This window comes from Typopeltis vanoorti, chromosome 14, assembly GCF_054136105.1.
Source record: "Typopeltis vanoorti isolate ZY-2024b chromosome 14, IOZ_Tvanoo_1.0, whole genome shotgun sequence".
Lineage (NCBI taxonomy): Eukaryota > Metazoa > Arthropoda > Arachnida > Uropygi > Thelyphonidae > Typopeltis > Typopeltis vanoorti.
The window spans coordinates 27,015,838-27,033,929 of record NC_143562.1 but is presented as its reverse complement, the minus strand read 5'-3'; the positions used below and the strand labels follow the sequence as shown (position 1 = coordinate 27,033,929).

Sequence of the window (18,092 nt, the reverse complement as noted above, 5' to 3'; positions counted from 1 at the left end):
TATAAGGAGGTAATTCTGATTTGCATTGTGATGTGGGAACTCAGAGGTGGTTCAGAGACAAATTACTAAAGAAATATCCTGGCACTAAATGGTGGAATAAGAGAGATTGAGGAAGTATTAATTGCAGTTTAGTGGATGAGTAGAAAAAAAATAGATGATATGATAGAAATTTTTTAGTTAGTGACGGGATTTTACCAGATTAAGTCGGAAAGGATTATACATAATAGAAACATGAGAGGGGGTGCCCTGTGAATGTTGTGTAAAAGTGTTAATGAAGAAGGAAGTAAGCAGAATTTTTTACATGGAGTGGTGAACAGAATGTATTGCCCAAATGTGCTGTGAAGAATGAGTTTAAATTTCAGTATGATAATTCTCACTTGCTGAGTGAGACCTTTCATAAGTGAAAGGTCTTCTTGTTATGGTAATAGCATCTACAAGGAAGACTGTCCCAAATTCATGATACACACACCTTAACATGTTTGTATACATGCAAACACATCTGTAATAATCAGAAAAAAAATATACAATTACATTTTTTTTCCTGTCACTAATTGAACATAATTTGCATGAACATACAAATTATTCAAACCTGTTCAGTGCATAGAGCCTGTGTAGCTCAGTGGATGTGGCATTTGCACACCACAGTGCTTAACCGCATGAAGGAAGACTTCTTGGTTTCTAATCTAGTCGGCGACTGGAAGAAATTTTTCTAAGCCTTTTTTAAACCGGTTCCCGAGTTAGTCGATCTCTGGCACGGGCAAGCGAGTTTTTTCTCCCAGAAACTCGGGTTTTTCGTCCCGTAAACTCAAGAAAATCGACCGTAGAACCCACATTATTTCAGACATTAAATATATTGTGTTAGGGTTAGGGACCACGAGATGGCGGCACTTGTTGAGCTGTCTCTCTTCACTGCATGCTGCTTAATTAGTGATAGCTTTGGGCCAGCTATCTCTGATGGGGTACCAGTAGAGATTGAACTGCCCACTCACTCTCCAAAAGTTAGATAGGGCTAAAAACGGCCTCGCCTACTCCCTATATACGGGAATAAAAAGGCGTTAGCTGATTTTTTTTTTTTGTTCAGTGCATTTGGCTTCCTTTATTGATTCTATTCTCCATATGATATTTCTTCTTCGTATACTTTAATTTCTTGGTGTCTACAATATTCTTTGCCTGAATAAATTAGACTATTATAGTCCATCAGGGAAATCTGCTATAGAGTGTTTTGGTTAATCATGCTTTGAATATCTTAACGTCTTTGGATGGCTATAATACTTAAAATAAAATAAATAAATAAATAAGCAAAAAGGTTTTTCTGAGATTGAATCACAGGTGTTCAAAGCATGTCCTGTATTTAGTTATTTCAAGTTTCCCAGCATTTTATTTTAAATCTCAACAAACAGAACATCTGATCCTTAAATGGCATCTTGTGTGTAAAATTGTATTTGAGATAGTCAAAGTTTTTAACTGCCTTTAGTTAGCAGTGCATATAACTATAACCTGATTATATGAAATAAGGCTGTCATAAATCTATATGAAATCATAAGTTTGAAAAAATCATTTGATTTACCAGACCTAATGCATGTAGTTCACAAAATGTTTTTTAATTAATTTGAAACATAACATGTTAACTGATATATAAGTACTGGATTTTTAATATGTGACAATCAAGATTCCTTTTAGTTAAGATAAAAAGCCAAATGGCTAGTTTTCTGGCACCTTAATATAGAAAATAAGTGGATGAACATCCTTTGTTGTTTTATAGCCAGTAAGTGAAACTAAAGATCGATAACTACGATCTATAAGTTTCATGCCGAAAAACTATCAGCAAAGGCAATTCGAAGTAAAGGTGGAGCAAGCTCCCTCACTATTCTTGATATTTTCTCATAATGTAAAACACAGCTCCTAGGAGATGTAATACTGTCATTACATTATGAGGAGAGGTCACTACCCAGACTGGTTTCAACCTTTTTTGAGGTCTCATCAGTGAGTAGGTAGACCTGGAAGATATCAAAGCTTAGTGAAAAGAACTTAGTGAGGGAGCTTGCTCCACCTTTACTTCGAATTGCCTTTGCCAATAGTTTTTCAGCATGAAACTTATAGATCGTAGTTATCGATCTTTAGTTTCACTTACTGGCTATAAAACAACAAAGGATGTTTATCCACTTATTTTCTATATTAAGGTGCCAGAAAATTAGCCATTTGGCTTTTTATCTTAACTAAAATATAATTACACCTTTATGGCATTCGTATAGTGACGGTATGTAAGTTCTTTTCACTAAGCTTTGATATCTTCCAGGTCTACCTACTCGCTGATGAGACCTCTAAAAAGGTTGAAACTGGTCTGGGTAGTGACCTCTCCTCATAATGTAATGACAGTATTACATCTCCTAGGAGCCGTGTTTTACATTATGAGAAAATATCAAGAATAGTGAGGGATCTTGCTCCACCTTTACTTCGAATTGCCTTCGCCAATAGTTTTTCGGCATGAAACTTATAGATCGTAGTTATCGATCTTTAGTTTCACTTACTGGCTATAAAACAACAAAGGATATTTATTCACTTATTTTCTAAATCAAGAATCCTTATCAAGAATTTTTGATTATTTCACTGATTAAAAAAAACATTCTGAACTGTTTGCATAAATCTCAGTTGAATTGCAGTGGAAGTAGTAATTTTTTCCTTTTGGCAAAAAGGTGTATCTAATATTTGAAAAATTAACTTATCTCATCTATTTCTAAATAACAAACATCTGCTCTTAAATTAAACTTAAATGTTATCTTATGAAACAAGTCTTTCAATAACATAAATTAAAGATGCCAAGAAATTATGTTCTTGGTTTAATCCTTTACCCAAGTGTAAGCAAACAAAGTTTGCACCTAAAGTATTTTCAGGACAGGTCAACTTGTATATAGAGGCTAATGACTTCACACCACTTGCATTAGCATCCCATAATGCAAAGCACATCTCCTTGCAGACATGTATGATGCTATGCATTATGAGAAGGGATCACTACCCAGACTGGTTTCAACCTTTATTGAGGTCTCATCAGTGGGAGCCAGACCCAGAGGTGATACCAAGGTTGAAGTAATGCAGAAGTCATATTTCCATACACGAGTAGCCAAAAGGTATCACACCTTATTATTAAAATACTTTGGATTAGAGATAGTTGTTGGAAGTTTTACCACATGGTTATACTATAAATTAAAGATGACAGGAAATTATATTCTTGGTTTAATTCTTGGGTAGTAACCCTTTCCATAAAATATAGCATCATACATGGCCATAAGGATATGTGCTTTGCATGATGGGATATTAAGGCAAGTGATGTGAAGTCTTTAGCCTCTATATATGAGCTAACCTGTCCTGAAAATACTTCAGGTGCAAGTAATCCTTTATAAGTAAAAATTAAGTAATATAATTTCTTATATTAAGTAATAATATAAGAAATTATATTATTAGTGTAATCCTTTACACTTCGGTAAAGGATTACACTAATAATATAATTTCTTGGCATCTTTAATTTATAGTATAAGCAAGTGGAAAAACTTCCATCTTTTAATAACCATGAACACTAAGAACCATAAGCATCTAGTATTCACTCAGGTGCTTATGGTTAGCATTTATTTCTTTTGTTTATACTGAAAATAGTTATAATAATTCATGTTTTCTGATAATAGTTTAAATTCATGTTTTCTGATAATAGTTTAAATTTTCTGTCTTTCTTTAGTTTCACAGTGTATGCAAAACAGCAGCATCCCTGCAGATTGTACAGAAGTAAAATGTAAGTAATATTGGGAATATTTCACATCTGAAATTACTGCATGAGAGTTCAAATTTTATTCTATATTTTTAAATATGAAATAGGAATGTGTTAATCGATCACTTGCAATAATCTAGTTGAACTGAAGGATGTGTGTTCCAGGAAACAAACTTATTTATGTGTAGGTCTCACAGAAGGTTATTTTAAGGAAAAAGTGGAAAAATTCTTTCAGTCATTAGAACAGATAGCTGACATAAAGAATGAGAAAAAGTGGTTCTCATTGGAGATCTAAACAGCAGAGTAGGGAATGAATCCCAACAGGCATATAGGTTTTGGGAAAACTTAAGAGAAAAGGGTAAAGCTGATAATAATGGTAACTATTTGTTGGATTTCTGCTCATGATGTAGCGTAATCTCGGTGAATAATATCTATTTTCAGATTATATTCTGAGGCTTTAAGAACAACTGTGGCATTACCCTTATCAGTTCTGGTGATGACAATACTTTTTTTTCTTTCCGTAATTTTCTGAAGGCAGAGAGTTGTCTGGAAGATAAATTAATTTTTGCAGGTGATGACTGGGAGAGGATGTTAGCTACGTCAAGTCTGCTGTTTTTGGAGCTAAGTGACAGATTCCGCGTTCGATGTTGTACATAATATCCAATACCAGAACTTCTTTAGGTGCGACAGCAAAATTGTGTCCGAGGCTTAGGGCACTAACGTCATCTTTGCTGAGTCTTTTAGATTGACACTATGGAGCTGTTGAACTTGAGGTAGCAGTTTAGATTTACAAATGTTATTAAACTTTTTGATGTGCTTATTTTTTATTTTTTTGGAATTCTTTCTGAGAGGAAGCTTCTGAGATGCCAAAGAAAATGGACCAAAGTTCAGGATTGAGTGTAGCAGAGAGCTCTGATTTGTAACGAGCCAATGGCGGCGTTTGTTGTAGTGAGACTGGCACAAGTTGTGGTAATCTGCTCTCGTAATAGTGCCAGATAGCAGATTACCACAACTCGCAGTAATCTGCTATCTGGTCTATATCCAAGAATCTAGTTTACGATGGAAAAGGAAAATAACAATAGTTTACCCTTTCTAGACACCTTTATTAACACATTAACACACCTTCCTAATGGTAGCCTTTCTTTCTCTGTATAGAGAAAACCTACTCATACAGGCAGATACATTCACAAACTCTCCCACCACCACTCCTCTTAGCAATATGGCATTATTAAAACTCTTACCAATAGAGCCAACAATCTTTTGTTCCAGTGAAACTGCCCTTTGAACCGAACTCAAACACATACACAACACCTTCCTTTCCAGTAGTGACTACAGAATTAAAAATTAATTATCAAGTCTTTCCCCATTCTCCGACCATCTCTTCAGAAGGACTTCAGAAATGCTATCACCATACCTTACATCCGTGGTACATCAGAAAAAATAGCCAGATCATTAAAAAAATTACAACCTCCCAGCTTTTAAACACCACCGCAAACTTGCTACCCTTATCCGCTCCACCAAAGACCAGCTCCCTCCTCTCTCTCAGTGCCTGAAGTACCTTGTGCCTGTAAACTGGCTTACTTCAGGCAGATCAGCAACCATCCGGTTAGAAGAACACAAGTCATACATCTACAATCACGATTATGGTCAATCTGGCGTTGTAGACCATTTTGGATACAACCCACAGGATCTCCTGGAAAAAAACCACCATGCTCCACCATAGTAAATTCAAAAAAGAAAGACTATTCTTTGAATCTGCATCTGCACTCAAAAATCAATCAAATTTAAACAAATATGGTTGCATTAAACTTCCCAAAATTTGGGAAACATTAATTATCAGAGATCCCTCTTTACATCCCAGGCTACCTGCAAATGCCTATAGAGGGTGCACCACCTAGATAGGACTTTGGTTTCACTTCCTATTGTATTATTTTTGTGTGTGTGTGTGTTGTTACAAAAAGTTTTTTTGTAATCCCTGAAGATGTCTCTGTGATTGAGACAAAATATTGGAAGTATTAAAATTAGTTTTAATACTTCCAATGTGAATTCTTCACAGCACTTAAGCCTCACCACACGGATCCTTAGAGGTGCTGAATATGTTTTTTAATTTTAAAGGTGGTTTAAAAATGGCATTAAGATTATAATCATGTAGGATTTTATTGATTTTTTTCTGATAACCCTTTAATGTAACCCTTCTGATAACTCTTTTGTGGGGCTTAAAAATCTGAAGAATTTGGATGGCACACTCTCAGCCCACTTAGTTTCCAGTAAACCCTGACTTTAGGACTAAGCAATTTTTCATTTTTATTGGCTACTATCCAGACCAGTTGCAATTTATATGTATACTCATATGAGTAATTTTATTTTCTGTTTATTTATCTATTATTTTATACATGAACATGTTACTCTCCAGCTTAATTAACTTTGTAACCAAATAGATGATAATAATAACAGGACTCTAGCTTTAATGTAGTGATGTTTTTTTTTTTTAACACTAGATGTCAGTAAATAGTTTTAACGGTTGATTAGTAACTTTAGCATGCCATGTAGATTGTAGGGCAGCTTGTTCTTTGTATATATACATATACTCCAGAAGATGACCTTAATGTGAAGGTCGAAATGTCGAGTGTATATATTTTGGTTTATATTAAACTAAAGTTTTACTCTAACACGGTAGTTGTATCCATAATTTTTTCGTAACATATTCTGATCACCGTGTAAGCATGACTAGAGTCTTATTATTATTATCATCTATTAGGTTACAAAATTAAATTTGGATGGAGAGCAACATGTTTATATATGATTATACATATAAGTTTCAACCAATTGGTATGGAATAGTTTCCAATAAAAGCTGAAAATTGCTTAAGGTCCTAAAGTATGCTGGAAACTAAGTAGGCCGAATGTGCCATCCAAGTTCTTGGAATTTTCATGCCACCATTATTTTTGAGATTAGGGTGGTTAATCAGAATTTCACAGGCTTCTTTAAATTTTCTTCCCTACCAGGTTTTTGTATGATGTAAAGAGCAGGTACTTTTCCAGTCAATTTGATATAGTGTGTTGAGAGCATGATCTGAGAGGCCTGCTTCACCAAAATTGTTATATTTAATGTGTCTTTTGTGTTCTTTTTTATGTACGTCCAGTTTCACCAATATAAGGTAAGTTACAATGGCAGTAGATACAATAAACTCCAGGATGTGCCAATGGGAGGAGAGGATCCTTAGAGGAGTTGAATATGTTTTTTTTAATTTTATAGGTCTTTTAAAAGTGGCATTAAGATTATAATGGTGTAAGATTCTATTGATTTTTTTTATAACCCTTTAATATATGGGATGACTGGTTTTACTGTAATCTATATTCTTTTTTGATGAAGAACTTTATTAATGGTATTTTTGTTATAGCTATTATTTATAAACGTGTTGCTAATAATCTTTAATTTTTGTTTAAGAGCTTGTTCACTAGAGCAAGTTATTATAGCTCTGTTTTTAAAGGTGTTAATGACTCCAAATTTTTGCAACTGGTTATGATATTGCTGTAAACCATGAAGGATAGACTGCCTGATGGAATTCATGTGACCAGTGTATCCTGGAATGGGAGCGATTTCCGATTTTCAATTTCAAAAACTGGATCTGTGGCATGTACTTCATAATTGCAGTGAGCTTTATTCTTTCTATCCTTCATGTTAAACTCTACTCAATAAATCGATTTGGGTGTATCACAAAATATGAAACATCTGGAAAGTGTCATACCTGACACTTTTCAATTAGATATGAGTGGAGGTGGTTAAGGAATGTGTTTAAAGTTTGTCGACCGTGTGGCCAGATAACGAAAATGTCGTCAACAGTGTCTAAGCCACACTGTAGGTTTTAGTGTAAAGGAATCAAGAGCACTTTGCTCAAAAGCTTCCATATAAAAGTTAGCAATTGGGGGGAATAGTGGTGAGCCCATGGGCGTACCTTCTTTTTGTAGGTAAAAATTATTTTGCCACACGAAGTAACTGGAATGTAGTATGTGGACAAAGAGGGCCATAATGTCGGGCGGAAATTTCTTCTGTAGGAGAAGAATTGTGTCACTGATTGGGACATTTGTGAAAAGGGCAGAAATGTCAAAGCTGACTAATAAATCATCTTTGCCAAGTGTTATGTTTTTAATTTTGTTCATGAAATGTTGTGTGTTTTTTGTATAGGAGGGGAAATGACCATCAACTCCTTGTGTTGATGCTAATTTCTTGGCCAGGTGATAATTAGGGCTGTCTATTCCTTCAACTATCGGCTGAAGCGGAACATTTTGTTTGTGTACTTTAGGAACACCATATATTCTGGGAGAATGAGTGTAATGGGGGTATGAGTTTTTTAACAGTATCTGACGGCCAAGAAGTGACTGACTTGAGTCATAGTTTACAGTTTGCAATTACAAGTGGATAGGTGCTGTTATCAGAGACTAGTTGATTCATCTAATGGATGTAAGTTGATCTGTCAAGGATGACAGTAGCATTACCTTTGTCTGATTTATTATAATTATATCTTGATTAGCTTTTAATGACTTCATTGCTGCTAGTTCTGTTTTTGTAAGATTGCTATATAAGGTTTTCTTACTATTTAGAACATTACTGGTTTCTAAATGAATTTTATCAACTATATTAATAGGAAGAGACTTAATGCCGCTTTCTATGTGGTATATAAAATTCAGTTTATTAACAGTTCTAGGTGCTACTGCAAAGTTAAGGCCTTTATCAAGTAATGCAAGTTGACTGTTATGTAAGGTGTTGCTTGATAAGTTGATCACATGACTATTGCTTGCAGGTGGATCGCTCCTTGTCTCACTTGTTTGTTGTTCACTGTTGAAGTTGTTTAGAGATGCCACACCTTAAACAACGGTCGCATACAATTTACTATTGAAATTGAAAATCAGAATTCGCTCCAGTTCCTGGATATACTGGTCACACGTCTTCCATCAGGAAGTCTATCCTTAGTGATTTACAGCAAACCAACACATATTGGCCAATATATACATGCTAACTCATATCATCACCAGTCACAAAAATTTGGAGTCATTAATACCCCAAAAAAACAGGCTTCTCAGATCACACTTTCAACACCTACAAATTGATTGGAAAAGTACCTGCTCTTTACATCATACAAAAACCTGGTATGAAAGAAAATTTAATGAAGCCTGTGAAATTCTGATTAACCACTCTAATCTCAACAATAATGGTGGCATAAAAATTCCAAGAACTTGGATGGCACATTCGGCCTACGTTCCTATCATACTTTAGGACTTTAAGCAATTTTCAGCTTTTATTGGAAACTATTCCATACCAATTGGTTGAAATTTATATGTATAATCATATATAAACATGTTGCTCTCCAGCCCAATTTAATTTTGTAACCTAATAGATGATAATAATAGGACTCTAGCTTTGATGTAATAAAGAGTTTTTCCCCCCTTCACCAGTGGTCAGGCCAATAATTGTTGTGACGGTTGGTCAATAACTTTAGCAAACCATGTAGATTGTAGTGCAGTTTGTTTCTTTGTCTATGTGTTTATGCTCCAGAATTCCTGGGATTATTGACCTTGATATGAGGGTCGAAACATTGAGTGTTCATGTTGGTTTATATTAAACTAAAGTTTTGCTCTAACACGGTAGTTGTCTCCATAATTTTTGATAATGTACTCTGAAGAAGACATTGATTCAGCTAGGAAGGTATTTGATGAAGTTGTCTGCAAGGATAGAAAAATAAGAACCCCATGGTGAACACATGAAGTTAAAGAAGCAGTCCTGGAAAAGAAAAAAAATTATATCAATAGTTCCTAGCAAAATGTCAGCAGATGCCCTAAAAGAATACAGAGAAAAATACAAGAGCTAAATAAAAGTCATGGGAAGATTTTGGTAAGAATATAGAATATATCGTGAAGGCAGCAAAATGTTCCTGGGATTATTGAAAAAGATCAGACTGAGGAAAGAGTACTCTTAAAAGAATTAGATGATAAATATGGCATGAAAGCTGAAAATAAGGATATCCTAGATGTCTGGAGTAATTAATTTGAAAGACTGACCAAAAACAGTGACAGAATTTTACTAGACAATTTTCAAGAGGAGTGCATATTAATACTTGAAGTAGAAAAAGCCATCAAAAACTTGAAATGTGGAAAGGCAGCTGGAGTATTTCTGGTATTCAACCAGAAATCCTTACGTATGGGGGTATAAAAGTTACTCTATATGCAGTGGCTATGCTGCATATAGAGGATCTGATCAGAAAGTCAAATTCCAGATGATGGAGTAAAGCTCTAATACAGGGTCTTCAACACATGGGCTGCAGAGCTCTTTGCCATGGCTCGCCGGCCATTTTGAAAAAATAACTACTTAACATTAAAATGCGATTAAATAAATAATAATTTCAATGAAGCCTGTGGGCCACTAATCTATACTGCAGTATTTAGAATTGTAAGATGCTTTCCAGATTCACAAGGAACGCTGTGCATTTGATACTTTACATAAAATCCTATAAAAAATAAATATTAAATAGACAAAATAGATGCTTCTTCAGCCATCTACCAGTGCCAAGCGGTACCTAAGTACTAGTACTAACGTCACAGTGCACTGTCTAGTGCCTTCCAGATACATCGCGAAGGTTCTCGATACTTCGTTATTTTCATATAAATACAAGAGGATCTCGTACACAGTCAGTCTTGAACAGTGTGATATTCGTGTATAAGCACACGCAGGTTTGTCGTGACAAACCTGTGTGTCTTATTCAATGTGACAGAAGAGCCATAGCCTATTGTGGTTTTATATTGCCAGACTTTTTTAATTAGTGAGACAAATTTAGTGGATAATAACTGTTACACAATGCCATTTTGGATCATTTTTTGGGTTCACCTTCCATCACTATGGCGTCTACAAGTAAAAAGCGTAAATCAGGTGATTCTTATCAGGTAAAATTGCTAAAAAATCAAAAGCCTTCTTGGACGGCAAGTTTGCGAAAAAGTGTCTCATCACTGCTGGGGTAACTGTAGCACGCCGTGTCGAAGAACTTGCCAATGACATTGAAGGAACTTTAAAAAACATGGTCATCTGAATTTACATCATATTCACTCGCTTTAGATGAGAGCACAGATGTGAAGGATACAGCACAACTGGTCCGTGGCATTGATCAACAATTCAATGTGACAGAAGAACTGCTAGCGCTCGTACCTATGAAGACAGAAGGCACTGATATTCTTGAAGTCGCCAAGAAAACGCTCCAGTGTTTCGACTTCAGCTTAACCAACCTCGAGAGTGTGGTAACTGATGGTGCCCCCTGCTATGGTGGGAAAGAATGAAGGGTTTATTGCGATGCTACGGAAAGAACTGGAACTAGAAGGAAAAGATTTCCTTTGTTACCACTGTTTAATCCACCAGGAGAATTGTGTGCAAAAACTATTGGATTTGAGAATGTCATGAAAGTTATTGTAACTGTCGTCAACATTATTAGGGCAAGAGGATTGAATCATCATCAATTCCAAGAGTTTTTGACCCAAGAGTTCGAAGTGGATCATGCTGATGTGGTTTATTATAGTGATGTGTGTTGGTTGAGCAGAGGGAAAGTTCTTAAGAGTCTTTGATTTAAAGAGCGAAATACAGCAGTTCATGCAAACCAAGAGGAATCTGATTGTGGAATTTAATGATCTGAAGTGGATGACAGACTTTGCCTTTGTGACCGACATCTCGTTGCATATGAATAATCTAAATTCGTGGCTACAATCCAAAGATCAACTGGTGCACACTCCGTTTGATCACATCAAAGCTGTTGTGGCCAAGCTCAAACTTTGGGAAGCACAACTCGCAAAAAAAGACGACTCATTTTCAACTTCTCGCTGAGTCTAACTGTTCATCTCTTGATGGACGAATATGCTACAAAATTAGTCATGTTACGAAGCGAGTTCGAAGAGAGATTTAGTGATTTTCGTAACCAACAGTCTTCTTTAGATTTATTTTCAATGCCATTCAGTGTCAATGCTGCCAAAATGCCAGGCTCAGTACAGCTACTTTAACTCCAAAACAACTCTTCTTTGAGAGAAAAATTATTCAATGTGCCCTTGCTAACATTTTATAAAGACTACATTTCTGAGGACGCATACTTTGCTGGGATGCTTTGAAGATGTGTGCTTTGTTAGGAAGCACATACTTATGTGAGCAGTTTTTCTCCAGAATGAATCATGTGAAGACCAAGACAAGAACTCAGATTATGGACCAACATCTCGAGACTACTCTGTGCATAGCGACTTCCAACATTGACAAGCTGGTCAAGGAAAAACATTTCCAAGTTGCCCATTGACATTGTGAAAAATGAATGCTTTCTTCATTAAATTATCTTTTTTTTAAGTATTGATTGTATTTACTTATCATGAACCTGCTCCTACCTACACTCTTAAAGCTGAGTTTGTTTATTTTTATAGGATTTTATGTAAAAGTATCAAATGCACAGCATTCCTTGTGAATCTAGAAAGCATAAAAATATCAAATGCACAGCGTTCCTTGTGAATCTGGAAAGCATCTTACAATTCTAAATACCGTAGCATAGCTTAGTGATCCATGGGCTTCAATGAAATTTTTAATGCTTCCTGCACTGTCTGAAAGGTTGAAGATCGCCGCTGTAATAGTTCTCATGTATTAAAAAGAAAAAAAAAAAAGAGAATAAAGCTGAATGTTGGAATTACAGAGGAATTTCTTTACTAAGTGTTCCAGGTAAGATTTTATGCAGTCATACTTGAAAAGAGGTTAAGAAGATTGTGTAAGAGAAACTGGGAGAAGAACAATCTAGGTTCAGGCCAAATAGAGGTTGTCAAGATCAGATTTTCACTCTATGACAAATGACTGAGAAATCATGGGAATATGACAAGGATCTATAAGATTTTGTAGATCTAGCAAAGGCATACAATAAAGTGCCCAGAGAAAAGTTTTTCAAAATACTACAATTATATGGGATTAATGGAACATTATACAGAACAATACATAATCTATGTAAGTTGTCAGTCAGCAGTTAGAATTCAAGGTAATACAGGAATGTGGTTTGATGTAAAATAATGAGTAAAACAAGGATGCACATTATCTCCACTCTTATTCTTCATTTTTAGGATTGCATTATGGAAGAAAGTGGCATTAAGCCCAATATTAGAATTGGATATGTCAAACTTAGTTCTTTGCTTTATGCAGATGATGTTCTCCTAAACATATCTAGTGGGTCTGCAGAATTCTGCATTCTGAATGGAGATCCTATAGAACAAGTAAAATATTTCTGCTATTTAGGCACAGTTTTTAGTGAAGATGGCACATTAAATCTGGAAATAGTCAACAGAATAAGGAAAGCTCGTATTTTGGGTAACCAAAATACAAGTGAATAAATTTATATGAAAATTAGCCAAAACACTAAACTAGCAGGATGCAAGACAGTGTTCAAACCAGTTTTAAGTTATGGATCTGAAAGTTTGGTTAGAAATAAATTGCTTGATTAAAGACTAGATACCACAGTCTTTGATCAAGAAAAATTTGAAGGGGGAGGAATGAACTGAAGGCATCAATGGCAGAATCATATTAAAAATGGAGCTATTAAGAAGGAACTTGACATTTATTAGCATTTAAGAATGTGTCAGCAGAGCTAATTGAAGGTGGTATGGCCACTTTTTAAATAGAATGGGTGAGGAAAGGTTAGCAAAACAGGTGTTTGAAGCCAAGGTGGCCGGAAAGGGACCCAGAGTGCTCACAAGTAATACTCATTTTGAGGCAAATTGTTGATAGGAGATTAATAATGTAAACTTAATAATGTAGTGCTGTCATTGTAACCTGAACACCTCTCGAATATACATATAAGAAAATTGATGATGATGATAATGAATTACTAATTGTTTATAGTTGTATTATACATGTTATGTGAGAAAATTTGCCAGTCAAGCAAAGAACATTCAAGGGAATTCTTCTGTTATGTTGCAAGCAAGGAGAAGAATAATTACTTAAAGTGACAATGGCTGGTGGTTACGATGATAGGATGACCAGGCAAATGTAGTGGAATTATTTAATGAACACTTTGTGAGTACATCATACTAAAATTATGTATGCTATGCATCACCTAGAAGGTAGGCAAACAATAGAAGGATTAAACTTGAAAAAATCAGATGTATTAAGTATTGATTAGGCTAGATCTTAAGGCTATAAGAATAGATGACATATATCAACACAATTTCAGGAAATGTGCAAACAGTTATGCTCAAAACTTGGTCTATATCAGTGGGAAGGATTGCCAAGGAGTGCAGAGAAGAGAAAATATGCCACTGTATAAGCATTGTTTGACAAAATTTCCAGTTATAGATCAGTATGTATATTTGCAGTTGTGGTTAATATATCTTAGAGGTTGGTTAGGGAATAGAATAGAGAGGATTGAGTTGTTGGACATAGGATTCTCTGAGATGGTCAATATTAATTTGTCAAGGAAAGGTGTTACTTGCATTACCTTATAAAATGCACTCCACTTAAGGTGATGGATGTGAGAATGGACTTTGTACATATGGTAATCTATGAAATGCCTTTGCAATCTGGGGAGGAACCAATTCAGAGAACCAATCTCCAATTGGTTCTCTGAATGACAGCAAATTGTGCATGGTGAGTAAGTCTTGGAAAAATAAAGGTAACTGGTGGTCTACCACAAGGTTCTGCTCTTGAGGGCTCACCTTTTTTTTACATATTAAACTTATTTATTAAATATTTCACGTGAATATATAGTTCTTTGGTTGTTTGCTGATGCAAAATTGGAGTTAATTCTAAGAAGTGATGCTCATGTTACCTCCCTTTAGGAACATTTAAATACGCTTAACATGTGAAAGGGAGTTGCAATTTTAATGTTTCTAGGTATAACATTAAAGCACAAACTTTGGAGTGTAGAGATATAAGTGTATAATATACTGCACGAAGTGGATGAAATTAGATATTTGGTCAACAGTTACAAGAAGTTCAGAGGGCTTGCAAGTGTTGAAATTTGACACTGATAAATATATAAGGAGGTGGTTGTGCCACTTTATAAAAGCATCAATCAGACAACAGATTTGAGTCTGGATACCTTCTCCAGTATCCAGACTCAAATGTTCTATATGGTGAGAAGGGGGGGGGGGGGGAATATAAATTGCAGAGTTTGGATAGACAGGAAAGAGATGCAATAATGACATTTAAATTAGTTAGGGGGATTTTACTAGATTAATACAAAAGGAATTATATGTGGTGGAAAGTGAGAAGTAGAGAATAGGACAATTCTTTAAACATATAATAGTTGGCGAGAGAAATGTGTTGTGAATGATAGGAGTATGAATGAGTTTAAGGTTTAGTACAGGTTGCTCTGTAAATGGTGTCACTATTACTTGTTATTTATATTTATTCCTTTCTTTTTCTCACTATTCCTTGTTACTATTACGTACTTAGTTTATCTACCTTTCGCACTACGAGTTTTATGCCTATGGATACTAGAAAATTTATTTCATAAGACTGTGCACCAGTATCTTTTAATTGGCATAAAACTCAGTAATACGGCCAGTTGATTTCTCTCTCTCTCTCTTTCTCCAACACAAATACCTTCAGCAAAACTTTACACAAACAGTCGTGGTCTATTTGCACTTAACTATACGCTTCGGCTATCTTACTTGGTTTCCCGCTCTTAAGTTCGTGTTTATTTAGGAGACAGTGCATTGTAAAATAAACAATCGGGTGGCACTCTATTGACACATAATTAAAACACATTTATTTACATAAAAAAACAAAGTACATTAAATAAGCGATAGGGAAGTTACTCTCTCTCTCTCTACCTATTCTTATATACCTTTGGTATAAAGAAACAAACTTTCCCATTTCAATATTAAATGACTATTCAATATAATTACTCTGTTACTTCTGCTAGATTAGCTAGCTAGCAATTTATATTCATGTTCAAATCAGAGTACTCTTTTATAGATATTTCTTATTACTATTTCTTATCAGTCCATCTATGACATATCTCTTAGATTACAGAAGAAATGTACATTAAAGGATGTAATACACTTACAGAGGCTCTTTGTCACGACACCTTCCAAAAGTCCTGCATCAAAGTCACTATGGTTTTTCTTTCATCTCAGGCCTTAGGTTTCTGTCCAGAGAGTCTTGTTTAAAGTGGTGTTTCATCGGAATATTCAGTGGGTCTTGGACTGCAATCTTCCCGGTATTCAAAAGCTCAGGCAAGAAGTTTCAGCATACAGACTTGAAGATCACTCTGTGGCTTTTGGCTTTGGTTGACTTCCCGCAGCACTAGGACATCCGACCGGCACTTGCCTTCGCTGTTCTCCCAATTTTTCCTCTGGCATGGGTTCACCGTGAAGTCTGTTTTTCTTGGTCCGACTGCTTCTGGTTCTTCACCGACTGCCCCTGGCTCTCTTCAATTACAGCGCCTCTGCTCTCTCTGCAACTGGATCTCGGTTCTCCTCTGTCGGCAACTGGACCTGGACTCTCTTCATGATGATCGGCTCAGCCCCCCTTTATTTTTGCCTTCTCGGGACCTTGCACCAAGGGTTGTAAACACTGAAGAAATCGGTAGTTCTCCTTGATCTTTTTGTTAAGGCTGATCCGTTCTTTTATCTCCTCTGTGCACTCTTTTCATCTTGTCTTGTCGGGCAGCGGAAACTTCTCTGAAACTAGCGGATCTCTTTGATACCAACTTTGAAGATGTTCATGCGCAGAGCTCACAAACAACTTTCTAACACACTTAATCATAAACAACTTTTTTGTACTCTTATACATAGCTATTATACAAAACTTCAGATGGCAAAGCATTGCCTTTGTTTTTGACATTCTAGAAACTTTAGTTAAAAACAGTAAATACAATCAATTCCCATAGGGTTATTTACATCAAAAATTAACATAATATACATAGAGACAAACGAAGTTAATTTTGTACAGTTTGGGACTTGACCTCTGTAAAAATCGATGTAAAGCGCTTTGGTATTTCTAAGCTACATAGAGTTTTACAGCTCATTGAGTGAGACCTCACCTCCCAGAATATTTTGACTTCACAAATTTTTTTATATATAATCTTTAAACACTGTTAATTTTTGCACAGTTCAAAAACAAATAAGACACAGAAGAACTGTTACTAATGCATAATTAGCTGCAAACTAGAAATTACATAAATTAAAGATCTTGGCTGCTATCACCATAATTACTTTCAATCTGTGATCATGTTATAATAGGGGATATTAACGTGAGTTCTGTACTTTATGCATGTTATCCTGTTAAATTTGCAACATACATTTAGAATCTTTAGCTGAATTAAATAATTGCTCTGACAAATTTGGTATGAAAATAATCAAATTAAAATATATATTGATCTTTAATTGACCATGATTTATAAACATCTAATGGCAACAAGTTTTTTTTCTCTTACCATTATAAGCCCTGAAGAAGTCGGACAGCCCTGTTGGCGAAACTCGTTCGCATTAGATGTTTATAAATCATGGTCAATTAAAGATCAACATATATTTCATTTAAATTATGCTTGAATGACCAATTGTTATGAAAATCATATCTGTCTATAAAATATGCAAGCAAAAAAAAAAAAAAATCTTTATTCTCTGTAGTGAACCTGAGAAAGGTCATATTTTAATATAAAGATTTCCTGAAACTAGGTTTCATGTTGCTCCTCATATCAACAGGGTAGCTGCATTATGTAATAATGCAGCTACCCTGTATCTCCAACCAGAGGCTAAGTTAAATGACTAATATAAAGTAGTTTATACTAAAAGAGTAATTAAAAGACATACCTGACTGTTTTATATTTTTAGAAGGTAAGGTTGATAAAATATTTTCAGTCAAACTTGATTGGGCTGAGAACATGTGGTAAGAGAATTGTGTTGAGGCAAAATTAAATGATGCTTGTAAACAAAGAAAGTGAATGGATGATAGATTTTGAAAATCTAAAATTTTGAAAATTAATTTTAAGGAACAAAAGCTAATAAAATATGTACAGGGCCAGCAACATTACAGTAGTGCTTGTTGTTTCATGGGAATCATAGTTAGATGATAAACAGCATAAAACTTGCGCTTTAGTTATTTAAGGCACAAATTTTAATGTTGAGAAGCCAGTTGAATGAAATCTCAGGAATGAGATGAATCATCCAGTAGTCCAAGCTAGCAGTATGATGAATGCTCAATTCAAACCATTAATGTATGGATCTCATAGTTTGGGTGGGGGGGGGGTATCAAAAGCTGGAGCTTATAGATATGACAGGTCTTGGGGAGAAAAACAACTTAGAAAATAAACCGCAACATAAATGGCAGAACAATATTA

At 35.1% G+C, this 18,092-nt stretch overlaps 1 protein-coding gene across 1 annotated transcript in view; it reads left to right on the top strand.

Annotated features, from left to right (window-relative positions):
* vsg (visgun) overlaps window positions 1-18,092 on the top strand; it is a 127,206-nt gene that overhangs the window by 42,854 nt on the left and 66,260 nt on the right. The window contains exon 3 of the mRNA XM_090403764.1: window positions 3,728-3,781. Within this exon, the coding sequence (XP_090259890.1) occupies window positions 3,728-3,781 (54 nt within the window). The remainder of the gene's footprint in view (window positions 1-3,727; window positions 3,782-18,092) is intronic.